The 17,721-nt window shown below is 35.7% G+C and overlaps 1 protein-coding gene across 1 annotated transcript in view; it reads left to right on the top strand.

Annotated features, from left to right (window-relative positions):
* The first annotated feature begins 6,135 nt into the window (after nucleotides 1-6,135).
* MEGF10 (multiple EGF like domains 10) overlaps nucleotides 6,136-17,721 on the top strand; it is a 91,276-nt gene continuing 79,690 nt past the window's right edge. Inside the window, exons 1-3 of the mRNA XM_036762622.1 lie at nucleotides 6,136-6,251; nucleotides 13,978-14,079; nucleotides 17,277-17,377. Coding sequence (XP_036618517.1) covers nucleotides 6,136-6,251; nucleotides 13,978-14,079; nucleotides 17,277-17,377 — 319 coding nt within the window. The remainder of the gene's footprint in view (nucleotides 6,252-13,977; nucleotides 14,080-17,276; nucleotides 17,378-17,721) is intronic.

Below are 17,721 nucleotides of genomic sequence, written 5' to 3'. Positions count from 1 at the left end.
CCTTCTCTCTCACCTTTTTTTTCCATCAGCATTTTATATATAATTTTACTAATAAAATTTTAAAAACAAATTTAACAATACATTTTTAATAAATTTAATTATATATTATATATGCTTTTATACATAATATTTGTTATTCTGACGTTGGCAAACATTAACAAACACAAACATATCTATGTAAAAAGAATGGAAAAAAGATAGGAAATTGTTCGTCTCTATCATATACAGCTTGCTTTAAAAAAAATAATGAATTCAATGCGTTTATTCCAAAACTGGCTTGCATGTCTATGTTTCCCTCTGAACTTCTGTTCTCTTCTGTACGTTTTTAAAAAATGTTTCATTCACACCCTTTTCCTTTTTTTGGGCATCACAGTTACTATCTCTTTCTTATCCTCCAAATCTCTCCCTCTCCCCCAAAAGGCCCTCTCTTATAACAGATAAGACATATCTACACCTCTCATCTACCACATCTCTATGAAGAGATGGGAATCATGTTGAATAAGTAAATTAATTTAGGTAGTATTATCATGTTTATTATTTGCATGGTCCAAACATGAGTAATGTATTTCTAATTATTTAGCTCTGTCTATTTCTATAAAAGTGTTTTGTATTTGTATACTTCTTATGTGTGTCTTGATAGGTGAATAATATGATGTATACTTATTTTGAATGGATTTTCTCTTTCTAGCTCTTCCTGTTGAGTTGGGTCATAATATTCAGATGGGCTGATAATTTGGAGAGGAGAGCTATTTATATCCTACTTTGCTCAATTTAATAATAGTTTTCAATTAATTTTAGTTGAATCCGTAGGTTCTCTAAGTAAATGATTTTATATATATATATCATTTGCAAAATGTGATAATTTTGCTTCAACTTTGCTTGTGTTTGTTTATTCCTGCAATTTCTTTTTCTTTTCTTATTGTTATAACTAGCATTACTAGACTATGATCGAATAATTGTGCTGTATTGGGTGACTAGGTAGTGCAGCGGGTAGAGTACTGGGCCTGGAGTCAGAAAGACTTCTCTTTTTGAGTTCAAAACCAGCTTTAGACACTTACTAGCTGTGTGACCCTGGGCAAATCACTTAACCCTGTTTGCCTTAGTTCCTTATCTGTGAAATAAGCTGGAGAAGGAAAATGGCAAACCATTCCAGTATCTTTGCCAAGAAAACCCCAAATAGTGTCATGAACAGTTGGACACGACTGAAAAACTACTAAATAACGACAGGCATCCCTTACTTTATACCTTATCTTATTGGATAGGGTAGAACATTAATTATGTAGCCCAAATTAGATTATGAATTATAGATTTATTTTATGTATATTGACCCTTAGTATTAGACAGATACTATTTAACCACATTAAGGAAAAAAAACATTCACTACTTGTTTTTTTATATTTTTAATAGAAGTTGGTATTGTATTTTGTCAAAAGCTTTTTCTGTATCTATGAATATAATCATGTAATTTTTCTTTTTATTGTCACTATGGTCTGTTATGTTTGTAGTTTTCCTACTATTGAGTTAAACTTGTATTTCCAGTATAAGCCCAACGTGATTATAGAGTCTAGTCTTTTTATTATGTCACCATTGCCATTTTACTAATATGTTATTTAACATTAGTATCAATAATCATTAGAAAAATTAGTCTCTACTTTACTTTGCTTTGGTTCTCCCTGGTTTAGATATCAAGACAATATTTGCTTTATGTAATAATGGTAATTGTATGGAATAATAATAATTCATATTATACATTCTTCCTCAAAATTTGGATGTAGTTTGGACAATATAATTAGGTGTACTTTGGATGTTTGATCTAATTCACTTAAAAATCCATCTGGCCTTGTTCGTGGACTTTTTTTTTACTTTTGAAGTTAATTAGTTTATAACTTTTTCTAAATACAGCTTCTTAAGTCCTCTATGCCTTATCCCATTAAGCTGGATATTTTATGTTTTTGTATGTGTTCATCCATTTAAAAAGATTATCAGTTTATTTAGTATACAGTTATATAAAATAATTTCCAATATTACCTCAACATTATCTCTTCGTTTTCTATATATTTTCCTTTTTCCTTTTTGATTTTGAACATTTTTTCCTCTTTTTTAAACAAATTCAAACCCCTCCTGCACAATTTAGTTGTGGCTTTTGGCTCTAGCTGCACTTTTTTAGTGCTCATTCTTAGATGTTTGAGAGCAACAAAGCTGAGGCTAAGTTCTAGTTTTTATTTTATACCTCCTCATGGAGCACCCAGGCATTTGAAAGGGAGATTCACAGGCTACCTGAGAAACCGTTTGCTTGATAGGTGTTAATAATTTTTTACATAAAAAGAGGAAATAGTCTTTTGCTTGTCACGTTGATTAGTTGTCCTAAACAATTTCTGAGTTTGCAGACTAAATAGTTATAATTGGTAAATGGAATGCTTGGTTTGAATTGGTGACTTGGCGTATAAACTTTCTAATTCGGGATAATTATGAGTGTATAGCAAATTAATGTTTACCAGATTTCCCTTTCTTGATTGGTGGGAAGAATAATCAGATCCTGTGCCTTAAAAATTTGTCAATATGTATTTTACAGTAACCCACAGCTGCCTACTATAGTCAGACAAAGAAGGAGTCATTTTATCAACCATATTTTTGGTGAGTTAGTATTTCAGAGGTTTTCTTTCTTTTTTTATGTAAAGAATAAAAACTCAGAAGCCACTGGCAGCTTATTGCTTCTTTAGTCATATAAGAATAAATTTTGATGTTTACTGCTTCATAATGGCTAAAGGGAAATAGTAAACTTTTGAAGTAATTTTAAAAAAACAAATTATAAGTTATAATCTAATATGGACTACATAATTAACAGCTCCTTTTGCTTTTAATACAGAGAGGTAGTGTGGCATAATTGTTAGATTGATTGCTAGCCTTGTGGGTAGGAAAAGCAGGAGTAAATCTCATCTTCAATACTGCTGTATCATGATGGGTAAATCCAGTTAGCCTCTTTGAGTCTGTTTCCTTATCTGTAAAAGAAGGCTACTAATACCTGTGATAACAACCTCATATGGTGGTTGTGAAAATCATTGGGGTAATGCCTATTAATGACTTTGCAGCCTTTAAAGCAATTCATATAGGTCAACAATTCATATTTTCAAAGCCAAGCATAGTGATTTATACATAGGAGATACCCGTTCAATGCTTGATAAATTGACCTATTTTAATAAAAATAGTATTTATAAATATTTCTAGGCATATTTGTGATACCACAGTACCCTTTAGTACTTTTTAGCACCAGAATATCATAGTATCATAGAGTTTGAGCTAAAGTGGATCTTATGGGTCCTCTAATGTAACTCCTCATCTTACCAATACGAGAACTAAGATCCAGATATGTTAGGTGAGTTAGCCAAGGTCACACAAGGAGGAAAATAGTAGAGTTGGGATTTCAACCCAGTAAATTACTTCTTTGGTTTGACTTTGTAGACAAGAGGGGCGTCATTCAATATAATACTATCATCGTGTACTAAAAAATAATTCCATTGTCCGGGCAGCTTTTCAAAATGCCATCCTCATACTTAGGAAATATATAACACCTCCTTCCGCTTGACTTAGGCAGTTTTCCTGAGGGACAGCCATATGATGCTACCTGCTGGATATGTTTGTAGAAGAAAATGTGACCAATGATTGATGGAAAAACTTATGAGCCTCTGCCCCTGTGTAAGAAGCAGACATTTTGGAAGAGGTTTTGAGAGAGGTAGTCTAGGGATGCAAGGCATAAACTTTTGTGTGGCTACTAAGAGCTCTCAGAGCCATAAAAATGTAGGCAAAGCCAGCCTCACAATATATTCTTTGACTTCCAAGGGTGGGAATCTGTATAACTCTTCCAATTCCTGCTTATTTTTTGATAAAGAGGCTTACTAGCTATTTGTGATGGTCTTTTGTGTAACCAGCGTTTTCTGGGAGAAAGGTGAGCTGTCAAGTAAGCTAAGTGTTATCCTTCCCTTAAGAGGGACCAAGTAAGAGGCTTTGATTCTTAACTTCCCTATTGTAATCCTACACTATAGCTATTTGATGTGTAGCAGGTAGATATAATTCTAATCTGATGCAAAGAGTGTGCAAATGTTAAAAATAGGGAAAAATGTACCCACAATATACCTTTAAGTGTAATCTACATTATCAGCATTTCTCCATCACTTTCTTAAGTCTAGACAATCAACGAAACAATAAACCAAAACCGGATATGCCAATTTCCAAGGTATAAATGTTCACACTGCAAATTTAACAATTGGCTCTTGAAGTCAATTCTAGATAGCTCCAGCATCTGACGACTTATGCCATCCTCAGACATAAAAGAGTATAGGAGAGACTGCCAAGTCATGGCAGTCCAGGATCCTGCTTATCCCTCCCCGAGCTAGACCCATCGATGGTACAGGTGTGGCCTTCCTCTTTTTCCTCACAAAAGCAGAAATCACAGTCTCCCTTGAAGATGGGGTGACCTGGTTTCCAGATCAGATACTATCTATATAAGATGAAGGCTGGCCATATCTTTTATTATGTGGACCAGCACCGTGTTTTTACATTTCTGCAGTCCTTTTGATCCATCCCGTTATCCAGTCAGGCCAATTACAAATCTCCCTGATAAACTGGGTGAATGGCATTTTTTTTCTAGCACCGTTTTACCTGTTTCTAACATCAAATACAATGGTTGACATTCCATGGCAAAGAAACCTCACTTTTTTTTTCCAAAATAAAGCAACTTTAATAGATTATTTTGTATTTATATTAAGCCATTCTCCAAGGAGCTCCAATGTTTAACAGATATTATCCATAATTAATCCCCCAACAACCCTGTGAAGTAGGTAAATGGGGTATATATTATTCCCATTTTACAGATAGGGAGAGTAAAACACAGAGAGGTTAAGTGACTTGCCCAAGGTCCCGCAATTAATTTGCTGAAGAGCAGGATAGAAACCTCATTTTCTAGAGACTGATTTGCCATGTTCTAAGTTTTCAGAGGTGAAAAAAATGGTGCTGTATTTCTCAATATCAGGGATAAATTTTCTATCTTATTTTGAACTTGAACTGCCCCACGAATAACCTCAGCCTCTTCATCATTTGCCCTCTAATTAGAAAAGACCCTTCCCTACTAATCTCTCTGGTATCTATCTCATAATAGAAGAGGAATAGATAAATGGAACTTCAGACCCATGTGGCTGAGTTGTTCGTGTGATTTGCTTAGTCTCTGCCAACACGAATAATGGGGATTTTTTAATGTGCACATTTTGTCCGGACCTAGGATTTCATTGGTATAGGGGAGTTCAGTTCAGTCAGTCAACAAGCATTTATAAAGTGCCTACTATGTGCCAAACACTGTATGAAGTGCTGGGAACATAAAGAAAGGCAAAAACCAGTCCTTGTTCTCAAGGAGCTCACAGTCTAATGCAGAGGTGTCAGACGCAAAGGCTGCGTGTGGCCCCTGATACTTTCAAATGGGGTAAGAACTAGATTAAAGTTTAATTGGCAAATATTTAACAAAAAATATAATAAAACAGAGATGATACTACATTTTAAAACTAAGTCAGTACACAGCCTATAGGGATCCTTATGTGTGGTTTAAGAGCCCATGATTCTATTCGAGTGTGACACCACTAATGGATGATAGAACTACTTTTACCAATATAAATCAGCAGCTGCTCTGCATATTATGACTTAGAGTGGCCTGAAGATACTGAGAGAGTGGTTAAGTGACTTGACCAGGGTTATATACACAAGTATGTACCAGAGGTAAAGCTTAAACCTTAGTCTTCCTAACTTCCAAACTGGCTCTCTGTCTACTACTTCTCATTTTCTCTGATTATTATAAATATTAGTGACTAATCTAGCAACCACTTATAATGGTATTTATACATGTGAATATTTTAGTTAACTATGAGCTCCTAGATTATTGGCCTTATATGAGAAATTCATCACTATACTAAACCTTAAAATCAGGTTATACTTGTGTTGAATAAATATGTGGCTTGCTATTATTATTTTAGTTTATTATAATGACAATTGACCCCTACTGGTTACTATCCTACAAAGAAGACTGTGTTGGTCATTTTGCATTTAAGAATTTGGGTATGTATTTTTTCTTTCAGGTTATTCTTCTGGGGAAAAATGGAAGTTTACTTGAATTCCTTCTTGGACGTCCCTTTTATATTGTTTTATCTTTGGATTGGAATGACATTATCACTGAATCTTGAGGACCCCAATGTTTGCAGCCATTGGGAAAGGTAATATTTCTCATAGTAACAGGTATTTAATTAATTCCAAAGTAGCAGTTCTGATCCTTATGTTCCTTTGTATACCATGAATTCAGTAGAATTAGCAAGGAAAAGTTTAGGTTTAGTTTTAAGTCTTCAGTTATTTTTACTTATGTAGATAATAATTTACTCCAGATAAAAATTTACTATAAATTTCTATAATAATATATTTTGAAAAACAAATTTGGTACAACTAATAGCAGGGATATTGTGGATAATTCAGTCTAGTTGAGAGACTATTATGTGCTTAGGGAGTATGTTAGGGAAACAAAAGCAATATGTGATATTTTCTGCCTTCTAAGAGCTTGTAATGATTCTGGATAGATAAGCCTTAAAAGTACAATACAAGATCATATGTTATATTTAATTTGCATAATTGAATATAGACATAATGCACACAGTACATGCTACAGTAGATCAAAAAGGGGAAAGATCATGGTTGGCTGTAGTTATAAAGAAAGAACTTGAGATCCTTTTTTTGTGGACTAAATAAATGAAAAAAAAACAGAGTGGGAATTTTAGATGAAGAAGAACAGTAATAGCAAAAATATAGAAACAAGAATAATTGAAGATTATACTGAACCAACTGCTTAACTCCAAGGCTGTGCTCTTATATCTGAAAATAAACTAAGAAGAGATAGGTAGGGTCAGAGGGCCTTGAATGTCAATATGAAGATTTTGGACTTTTGTTTGATTAGAAGATATAAGTTCTTTTGTAAGGTTGTAGAGTAGGTGACATGATGAAAATAGTATTTAATACATAAATTAGTTGTAATAAGTAACAAATATGAGCACCCTAGGTAAACTATAGTCCCTGCACTCATGGATCCAGAAGTTGAAAAGGAAATAAAACAAAAATTCAAATAGCATTAATATTACCTGAATAAAAGTTTTGTAAGAAAAAGGGGAAGAGGAGAAGGCTTTTGGAAAGTTCACAAAAGCTTCGTAGACGAGGTGACATTTAAATCAGAATTTAGTCAAGAAGGTAAGGGAGAACACTGAAGGCATTTTAAAAATGGACAGAAAAAGAGCTGCATGATCCAAAAATATATTCGTTTCTATGAATTTCAACATTCTTATAATAATAGATGATATCCATATAGCTCTTTATATCCATTATCTTATTTAATTCTCTCTTTTAAAATTTATTTTTATAATTTCTTTTTTGAGGGGGGGGAAGGCAGGGCAATTGGGGTTAAGTGACTCGCCCAAGATCACACAGCGAGTGTGTCAAGTTTTTGAGGCCACATTTGAACTCAGGTCCTCCTGACTGCAGGGCTGGTGCTGTACTCACTGTGCCACCTAGCTGCCCCTATCTCATTTAATTCTCACAACCAACCTTTGGAGTGAGTATAGATATAGTTATCCCCTTTTCACAGAGGAGGAAACTGAAGCATAGAGGAGCTGGTTAAGTGATTTGATTAAGATCACACATTGAATAAGAGGTAGAAATGGAACTGAGCATATCTGATTCAAAATGAAGGACTCTTTACTGAGCCCAGCTATCTATAAACACCTCCTTATGTGACAATCTCTGTGGGTCTCAGTTTCCTCATCTGTAAAATTAGAGGGATGAACTGTATGACCTCTATGGTCCCTTTCACTTCTCTATCACTCTTATAGATAGTAATAACGATAAAAATAACAGGTGATATTTACATAGAACTTTAAGGTTTTTAAAACTCTTTTCCATGTGTTATTCCATTAGAGTCTCACAGCTCAGTACAATAGGTACTACAGGCTTTAATATCTCCACTTTAGACATGAAGCCTGAGGCTCAGATAGGTAAAATGATTTGCCATGATCATACACTTGTTGATTGATTGATTCAAATCCAGGGCTCTCCTGACTCCAAATCTGTTATAGTACCCTGACTCTAAGGGATAAAATTTGTGCTTTGGTTCTTTACTCCTGGTCCATCTTTTTATAAATACATGAACATTGCTAAAGCTGGGCAGAAGGAAGAAGAAAGAAGTAAAGCAAAGAATTAAGATAATCTATAAAACATGTAATTAACCCCTGAAAGATGATCAGTCATGTCAAAGAGGAGAGAGGAGAATAAGCCTATATAGCACCTCTGGTGCCAGACACCATGTAAGTACTTTATAAATATTAACTCACTTTAATCCTTTGTTGCAACAATTTGGCTAGCAGCCGTTGTAGGTGTGAAAGACCAATACAAGCCCAACAACAAGGACACTGCCAGCACAGATTCTTTTGATCTGCTTTACTAAGAAAAGTAGCATTAAGGGGTTAACAATCTTATTTCCATCCAACATACAAATACCATTCACTTGGTTCAGAGGAAAAAGCCAGCACCCTGAATTTCAGAGCAAATACAAACAAATTACAAACATCAACAGACAGACCTTGTCTGATTCAAATCTCAATGCATAGTGACCAGGGTTTATCAAAGTCCCGACATCTGGGTTTACAAGCTGAAGGGCTCTTAACTATAGCTGCCCAGAGTCTCCACATCAGCACACCACCAAGAGTGAGAGCCCTAAGCAAATAGCTCTGTTCTCTCTTTTTATACAGTCTTTGGTGGTCATCAGATGTCATCTGAGCAACCAGAACTCAGGTTCCTACTAGTGGCTCTGGTCTTAGCAACTCCCCTTAAGACCCTGAGGGCTTCACGCCCACATAGGCTTAGCACCTAGTAGATAGGGGTTTGGGCCTGGGGTTTAGCACCTAGTAAGGCTCATCAAAGACATCCAACTTAATTGATATTACATCCTTACAACAACCCTGTGAGGTAGGTGCTGTTATTATCCCCATTTTACAGTTGTGGAAACTGAGGAAAGCAGAGGTTATATAAGGTTAGAATTCCCTTGACTGGGAAATTCTGTACCTCACCCACGACTGTGGGGTGAATTTGATGCCAAAGGAAGAGGCCAAGAGGCTCCACGTTGATTATAGGAGCTTAATCAATCATTATAAGTACAAACAGGGGCAATCTGGGGCAGCTGCCAGATGATTCAGTGGATCCCTGCCAAGCCCCCCTGCCCCACCCCCAAAAAAACCCATGCTAATTATAGGAATCAGACAAATGGAGGAGGAGCCATACAATGCTTCACTCTAGGTGGATATTTTGAGGTTTTCCGCTTAGTTACTGTTTTGGCTAATATTTTAGTTTATACTTAGTATTAAACCCAGTTCCTACACATCCAGGTGTTTAGCCAGCACTGTTGGGTAAATGCCCAGGCACTCGAGGTTGGGTACTGGTCATGTACCAGTCATGTCCTGGTCACAGTATCTAAGTATGACTCAGTGTCTGAATTATGATTCATTATGGTTTATAAGTTTATATGGTTTATAAGTTATGTTTTTTTAACATCATCATGTCTGGGCTTTCACCTATCACAGAGTTTAAGTTAATGGCTTTCACTTCTTACTGTGTATTATGGTGCTTCCACAACAGGAACCCCCACAGATTAAGTGACATACCCAGGATCATGCAGCTAGTAAGTGCTTGAGGGCGGATCTGAACTCAAATTTTTCTGACTCTCGGCCTAACACTCTATCTACCGCAATACCTAGATACCTCAAATGAAGTTTATGTTTCTATCCTGTTCAAAGTACCAACAGGAAATCATTCCAGAGATTTCTACAGTAAGATCATAGCTCATTTACTAGTTTATGAACCCTGTCAATGTTGGAGAAGTTGAGAAAAGGTGGACACACTAATACATTATTTGTAGAGTTGTGAATTGGTACAATCCTTCTGGAAGCAATATATAGATATAGATATAGATATAGATATAGATATAGATATAGATATAGATATAGATATAGATATAGATATGGATATAGATATATAATGATTTAAATACCCATGTACTTTAACCTGAACATTCTACTTATAGGCAACTGACTCCAATTTGTTCGGTGATAAAAGGAAAGTCCTCTTATAAACCAAAATATAAGAACATTTTCATAGTAGCAAAGACAAAACAAAGTCGATGCCTTTCAATTGGGAATGACTAAATAAACTGTGGTCCACGAATGTCATAGGATATTATTGTGCTACAAGAGATGATAATGATGGTGAAAACAGAGAAGCATGGGAAGACATAAACTAATACAAAGTAAAGTAATCAGAACCAGGGAAAAATATATGTCTAATAACAATAATAAAGCAATAAAAAAATGCTGTGAAGTTGTATTTACTAAGCTTGATTCCACAGAAGATATATGAGATGATACCACCATCCAATTCTTTGCAGAGTCAGAGGACTTATGGGTGGAGAACACGGCACAAACACCATGCTTTTAAAAAACATATTTGTAATTTTGCTGAATTTCTTTTTCTTTCTCTTTTTAAATTCTTTATTATTGGGGATGAACCAGGGTCATCTCCTTGTAAAGCATTAGGGATATTACAGTGGAAAATGTAGGTGATGTAAAAATAAAAGATGGCATTAAAATTTATTTAAAATAAAAAAGTATGTCATGCCAGATGACTTCCTTTTTATGGAACTTAGAGCAAGATCATGTGCATGAGATTACAGAGAAGTCTATATGTGTGACTTATATTGGTATGTAAAATCTTTCAGACAAAGCGAAACAATTACATTTATGTTTTTAAATTTTTGTAAGGTTAACGGAATGGGAAAATCTTCCCTGCCCATTAATAGGCCTCACATGGAGCCCATTAAGGGAAGCTTGATTAGGGGAGGCTTGTTTGTAGGAAGGCTCACACCTTTTGCTAATTTCTAATTAGGCACTGGGTCAGCAGGTTGTGGTGCCCTCTGGCTCTGAGAAGTATATATATACTCTGAGGTTAGCATGTTGCTTTGGGGTTCACTCATTGGAAGATTGTTCACGTAATTTGACCAGATAAGACTTGGTAGCTGTTAAGGAGCCCCCTGCTTGTTGGTGCTTCTCTCTCTGGTAACTATGTATGTACAGTTGGATCTGTCTGTTGATCTGTGCTATTTTCTCTGTTTGTAATTTCTGCTTGTAATCTTTGTATTTTCTCTGAAGTTCAGGGTGCTGATTTTTCCTCTAAACTAGGTGAATGATATGTATGTTTAATTAAAGTAAGGTTGTCGACCCCTTTAAAGTTGCTTTCCTTTAGAAAAACAGAGCAGAGAACCTGTGCTAGCAGCCATCTCGGGTGCACCAGTGTGGTTGCTGTTACAGTTTTATCCATTTATAAATAATTGCATTTATTGACTTATACTAGGACAGTGGCTAGAGTGCCAAGTCTGGAGTCAGTAAGACCTGAGTTCAAATCCTGCCTTAGACGTTTATCTAGCTTTGTGACCTTGGGCAAGTCACTTAATTTCTCTTTGCCCAGTTTCCTTATCTATAAAATGAGAATAATAATAGCACCTATCTCTCAGGGTTGTTGTGAGGATCAAATAAGGGAATAGTTGTAAATTGCTTAGCACAGTGTACATCACGTAGTAGGCACATACCCTTCCCCCTCCCCACTCAAACATCTTCTAACAATAGTTTTGGGATAACCTTGAATGAAAAAGTGAGTTTTCCTCAGTAACAATTCTTTTTTCAGTCTTCAGGACTTAGCCTTTGTATGGTCTTGTCCATGACAAGCTTTTTTTCTTCTCTTCATAACAACAGTTAGCAGCTGGGTTTTTAAAGAAACTTTTTCTCACTCTTGTTCCCACGGTGAACCACATAGTAGAAAAGTTGATAACAATTTCTTGAGCTGACAAATCCCTCTAAAGACAAAACTTTACTTGTTTTCAGAAAATTGACACTAGCCTGTTTCTCAGCAACAGTTTGACCGCTTTTGACATTATTTTTCATTTTCAACCACACATTGACTTGTCAGTGCTGCAACTGATCCTGTTTCTTTATGGGCTTAAATGATCCTGGATATTTTTTACTTCCCAACATCGACAATTGTTGCAATATCTAACAATGGTTGAAGTACAGCTTTGTCTTTAAGAACTATAATTTTTGCACATTTCCTTGTAATATTAATATCTATTCTTCCAAAAGAGAGCAGCAAAATTTGTATATGGCACAAAAGCCATCACTTAACTGACAAGAGAACTAACTAAAGATGGGGAAACCAGCTCAGTTAGGTTTCATTTGGTCAAAGTCAAATGTTCTGTTATTCTAGTGTTACTCTTGAATTTGGGAAAGCACACAGGTATAACCATTGGTGTCACAAAATGAAACCATATCAAAAGCATTATTTGTCCCAAGTCATTCACACACTACTAAAAGACCCAGACAGATCAGAAAGGATAAAAATTGTTAAAATCTTTGAGTCTGAAGGACTTTCAGATATCTTCTATCTAGTCCAAGTCCCTTATTTTGCAAGTGAGAAAATTGATATCCAGATATAGTATATGATTTGCTTGAGGTCTCATAGATAGCTTAGTTTTAACAAAACCAGGACAAGGATGCAGTCCCAATGCATAGTCCAGTGTTTTGTGTACTATGCACTAAGACCTCTCTGTCTCTTATTGTTATTAGAATACAGACAAAATAAGTTGTTTATACCCATGTCCGTCTTCTGAGGAAGATACTTGTTTTTGACTAGGGAACAAGTTCATGCTTTACCAAAGAAGGACATCCACAATGATATGGAAATTTGCAAATTATTGTTTCGTGGAAGCAGCTTTGACAGCCATATCCACCCCTAGAGAAGGCAAATGTGTTTTGGTTTGTATAGTCTGGTATTTTATAGCTCTTCTAACAAAATTCTTCCTTCTAAATGAAGTTAGTCCACCTGAAATTTCAATCTATGTCCAGTTGGAGAAATCTACCTATACCTGCCAATCTTACACCAACCTAAATAGATAGCTTTGAATTCCACTCACAGAATATTTGAGCTACAAGGGATCTAAAGGATCAAAAGGGTCTAAGTGACCATTTCATTTACCTTCCACATTTTACATATGGGAAAACAGAAACTCATAGAGGTTGTTAGTTTTTCAAGGTGACAGAATAAGTAAGTGGCAGATTTAATACTTGAACCCAGGTCTTCTGACACTGCCACAAAGAGAACATGAAAATTTAGATGTGCTGACTACCACACTTTGCTTTGGTAAAATTCTTCAGGGAAATTGAAGCAGAGAATCCACTACTCTTCAGAGACAGAGAACTTCTTCAGATGCCTTTAAATAATTTTGAAGAAGATTCTCCATGAAGTCAGTCAGCATTTATTAGGAAAGAAAAGAAAAGGAAAGAGGGAGAGAGGGAGAGGCGTGGGGAGGGAGGAAGGAAGGAAGGAAACGAGCATTTATGAAGAGCCTACTATGTGCTGGTGAGATACCTAGAAGATACTGTTCTCATTCTTTCTGTCTGTCTGAAATCAGAAGATACTAATAAAAATTGGGTCTGTGTAACAAAGACTTCAATTTCCCCCTTTTGTGAGTTAATCTTTTGGGTTTTCCTTTGGACTTTATGTTGAAGTCTTTTTAGAAAAGCTCTATTTACCCAGGTGATTGATCTTTAATATTAGGAATGCCATAGTTTGTTGGTAAATGTGACAATAACTGCATTTTACACTTGTGGTGCTTGTTAAATGTCTTATAAATCCTTTTGCTTTCTCTTTCAAATAAATGGTTAAAAAGGCTGGAAGATTCTCCATTAACAAGCAATCTACATTTGCACTAAGGATAGTTTATCTAACACTTATCTTGAAGTGCTGATACACAGACATCTGTGTAAAACAGGAAATTGCTGATTTATTCTTTTTTTTTCTTTGTTTCAGTTATTCAGTGACAGTACAGGAATCATATCCACATCCCTTTGATCAAATTTACTACACCAGCTGCACTGACATCCTAAACTGGTTTAAGTGCACACGACACAGGTAAAGGAAATAAATATATGTTTCTGGGTTTGGCTATGCAGGTACCAAGAAATGGAACATTCTATAATCTAGAATGTGAAAGACAGAGAAATGTTTTTTATTCATCCAACAATTATTTGTTGAATGCCTAGCATATTTCCAGTGCTTTTCTAGGCCTAGTGGGGGATACAATGATTTCCCCGGTAGAGGACATCATAAAAGAAAAAATAGATAACTTTAATTACATGTAATTAATAAATGTGCATTAATAAAATCAATGAAAGGATAGAAATTAGAGTTGGAAAAATATTTGTGTCAAATATCACCAATAAAAATCTTATATGCAAAATATATAGGGAGTTGAAACAAACATATAACACCAAAACAAGTGACCAAAAGATATGACCAGTTTTCAAAAGAATTGTAAAAAGGTGATCATTTAAAAAATGCCCCAGATCACTAATAGTAAGAGAAATATATATTAAAACAATACTGAGGTTTCACTTTACAGTTTGTAATTTAGCAATGATGACAAAATTGATAACAGTTAGTATTGGAAAGACTGTGAGATGACACACTAATACTCTCTTGATGGAAGTATGAACTGGTCCAACTATTTTGGATATAAATTTGGAATTATGCAATAAAGTGACTAAAAGGTCTGTCCATACCCTTTGGTGCACTACTGATCATATATCTCAAAGAAGGGAAAGAAAAAAATAAAACACTGGCATGTACCAAAATATTCACGTAGCATTCTTTGTGGTTGTAAACGACTAGAATCATAGCAGGAAGTCATCAGGTGGTAATGGCTAAACAAATTTTGGTACATGAATATGATTTAATATTGCTATGCCATAAGAAATGGAGAATATAAAAAATTCAAAGAAGAATGGGAACACACATACATAAACTGACAGTGAAACAAAAGATCATGAAAAGGATGCTGAAGTCCGAGGAACTAAAAAAGGAATGTTTCAAGAGAACAAATTATCAAACATACCTCCCTCCTAACAAGGCTGAGACAGGCATGAGTCTACCAGAGAAGAGTGTTGTGTATACACTGTCAGATGCAGTCACTGTATCTGGTATTTTTGTTTAATTATTATTATTTGTAACAAAGGTGCATTCAATCTGGAGTGGGTAACTTTCCCAAAATGACTGTGATATGACAAAAGGTATCATATTTATTATATGTGTATATGTATAGGTTTCTTTTAAAAAACTGGGCTCGTAATTTCATGGTTAGGGAACTCCCATGAAGAGTTTCCTTGACAAATGCACATTGACATTTTCTCTGCACCTTCTTGTCTCAGAATTTCCTAGGGCACTGAGAGGTTCAGTGACTTGCTCAGTCATCTAGCCACCTTGTAGATGAAGTAATACTTGAAGCATAGCTTTCTGATTCCAAGGCCAGTTACCTGTCCCCAAAACTGTGAATCTTGGTCTGTCTGTCTGTGAATCTGCCTATCTGTGTGTATACACACACACACACACACACACATACACATACACACATACACATGCGCACACGCTCACTCACTAGGAATTTTCAGATGTTCGAAGCTAAGCCTTCCCTGATCTTGTCCTGCTGCAGAACCAGAGTGTATTACACTAAATGAAGAGACCCTTTGTATTTTATTGAAGACATTTATTCTTGTCTACATTTTCTCTTCAATTAGATGAGCCCCCACCAGGAATGTGAGGTGGAACTGGAGAGACTCCCTCCTTTCTTCTGCCTGGCCTCAGGGTGGAGGGACCTACCTCCCTTTTCCTCATGTATTCTTGGCTTATGTTTTGTGTCTGCGTCTCCCCTCAAACGATCTGATTTCTGTGGACACTGCCATTCCTCAATAGGTAGGAATTTTGAAAAGGTAATGGCCCCTGTATTTTTGACCACTAGCAATCACCAAGAATCAGTGACATTCAAGGATATATTACTATAGACTTTCCCCCAGAGGAGTGGGGATCTCCTAAACCCTTCTCAAATGGCATTGTGCAGGAATGTGATGCTGGAAAACTAACTATAGGAAACTAGTCTGCTTGGGACTTGGATGTTCCAAGCCATATCTGCTCTATTAGTTGGAATAACAGGAGGTAGTTTGGATCCTAGAAGGAGATGCCCCCAAAGTACCTATCCTGAAAACTCTTCAGCCTAAAAGCTCATTCCACCCCTGTTCTTCACACATTGGAAGAACCATTTGAGGCCTCTCTCTCGGACTGGCTAGTTGTTTTTCCCAGCACCTCCATTTTAAGGACACACCCAAGCCAACCTGGTCTTCATTCCAATCAAGTTTGTACTTCTGACTCTTTAGACCTCTCTTTTTATCTCTTTTCCCCTCCCCTTTTCACTTTCCTTTTATCTGTTGTCTTCCCCCATTAGAATGCAAACTTTTTGAGGGTAAGGACTATCTTTCTGCTTGTGTTTTTATTCCCAGCACTTAGCACGTTACCTGGCAAATAAGAACTCAATAAATGCCTGTTGACTTGATTTGACAAAGATGAATAGAGTAACACACTAAGCATAGAGGGTAGCTGGTGTAACAATGTGTAGATGGGAGATGTAGTGCCAGAGGATAGAGTGCTATGGGTGAGAAATAAAGAAAAGGCTAGTTTACTAGACCGTAGAATTCAAAAGGGGAAACTGGAAAGATAGGTTGGGGACAGTTTGTGAAAGTCTCTAAAAATCATGAGTTTATATTTTATTCAAGAGGCAGTAAGGAAGTCTCCTATTAGAATGGAAATGCCTTAAAAGGGAGGACTACCTCATTCTTTGTATTTTTATCTATGATACCGCCCCAATTCCTGGCATACCACATGCACTTGAAAAATGCTTATTGATTGTTTGATTAGAGGAGAAATAAAATGAGTCCCATTTATGCATCTAAGAAATAATCTTAGTGAAGTTAGGTGAGATAAGGAAATAACCTACTTTTAACATTACTGATCTTTGAATCAATGTATAGTTTAGCTTAAATTGGCCAGACTGACTTATCCTTAATCAGAGAAGCAGATACTGTGATGTTGGTCAAAAATTCCATTTTTAGTTTCTTCTTAATTATTTTGGATTACGTTATTTGGACTATATTATTTGGACTATGTCATACTACATTTGATAGAATGCTTATCTTAAACTTTCAATTAAACATTATCCCAAATCAATCCATTTACAAAATTAAAAAATAACAACTCGAATTTTTTTTTCTCTCTACACATAGAATTAGTTATCGTACAGCCTATCGGCATGGAGAAAAAACTATGTACAGACGTAAATCCCAATGTTGTCCAGGATTTTATGAAAGCATGGAAATATGTATTCGTAAGTATAATTTTTCACTTCAAAATTCTTTGTTTTACCAAATGTTGGATTGCTTCTGGTAACAGCTCTCAGATTCAGGTCAAGAAGAGTCAATGGGCAGTTGACCTTCCTTTTGACACTTATCTAGGGCATTCTTAGGTTGCAAGAGTTGGAGAAGTACAAGTCTGTTTTTCTAGACAGGCACTAAATTTCAAATGGTTTAGCTCAAGGCAAGCAGTGAAAAAGCAAGAGATTGTTTAAAAAAAAAAGATTATTCAAGACAGTGACCAATTTAGCTACAATTATTTAACAAATATCTCTTTGAAAACTGATGATCAGTCATTAGAATAGGTCGTACAGCAGGT

The sequence above is a fragment of the Trichosurus vulpecula genome, chromosome 1, assembly GCF_011100635.1.
Source record: "Trichosurus vulpecula isolate mTriVul1 chromosome 1, mTriVul1.pri, whole genome shotgun sequence".
Classification (NCBI taxonomy): Eukaryota; Metazoa; Chordata; class Mammalia; order Diprotodontia; family Phalangeridae; genus Trichosurus; species Trichosurus vulpecula.
The sequence above is the reverse complement of the archived record's forward strand: the minus strand, read 5'-3'. Positions and strand labels throughout refer to the sequence as shown.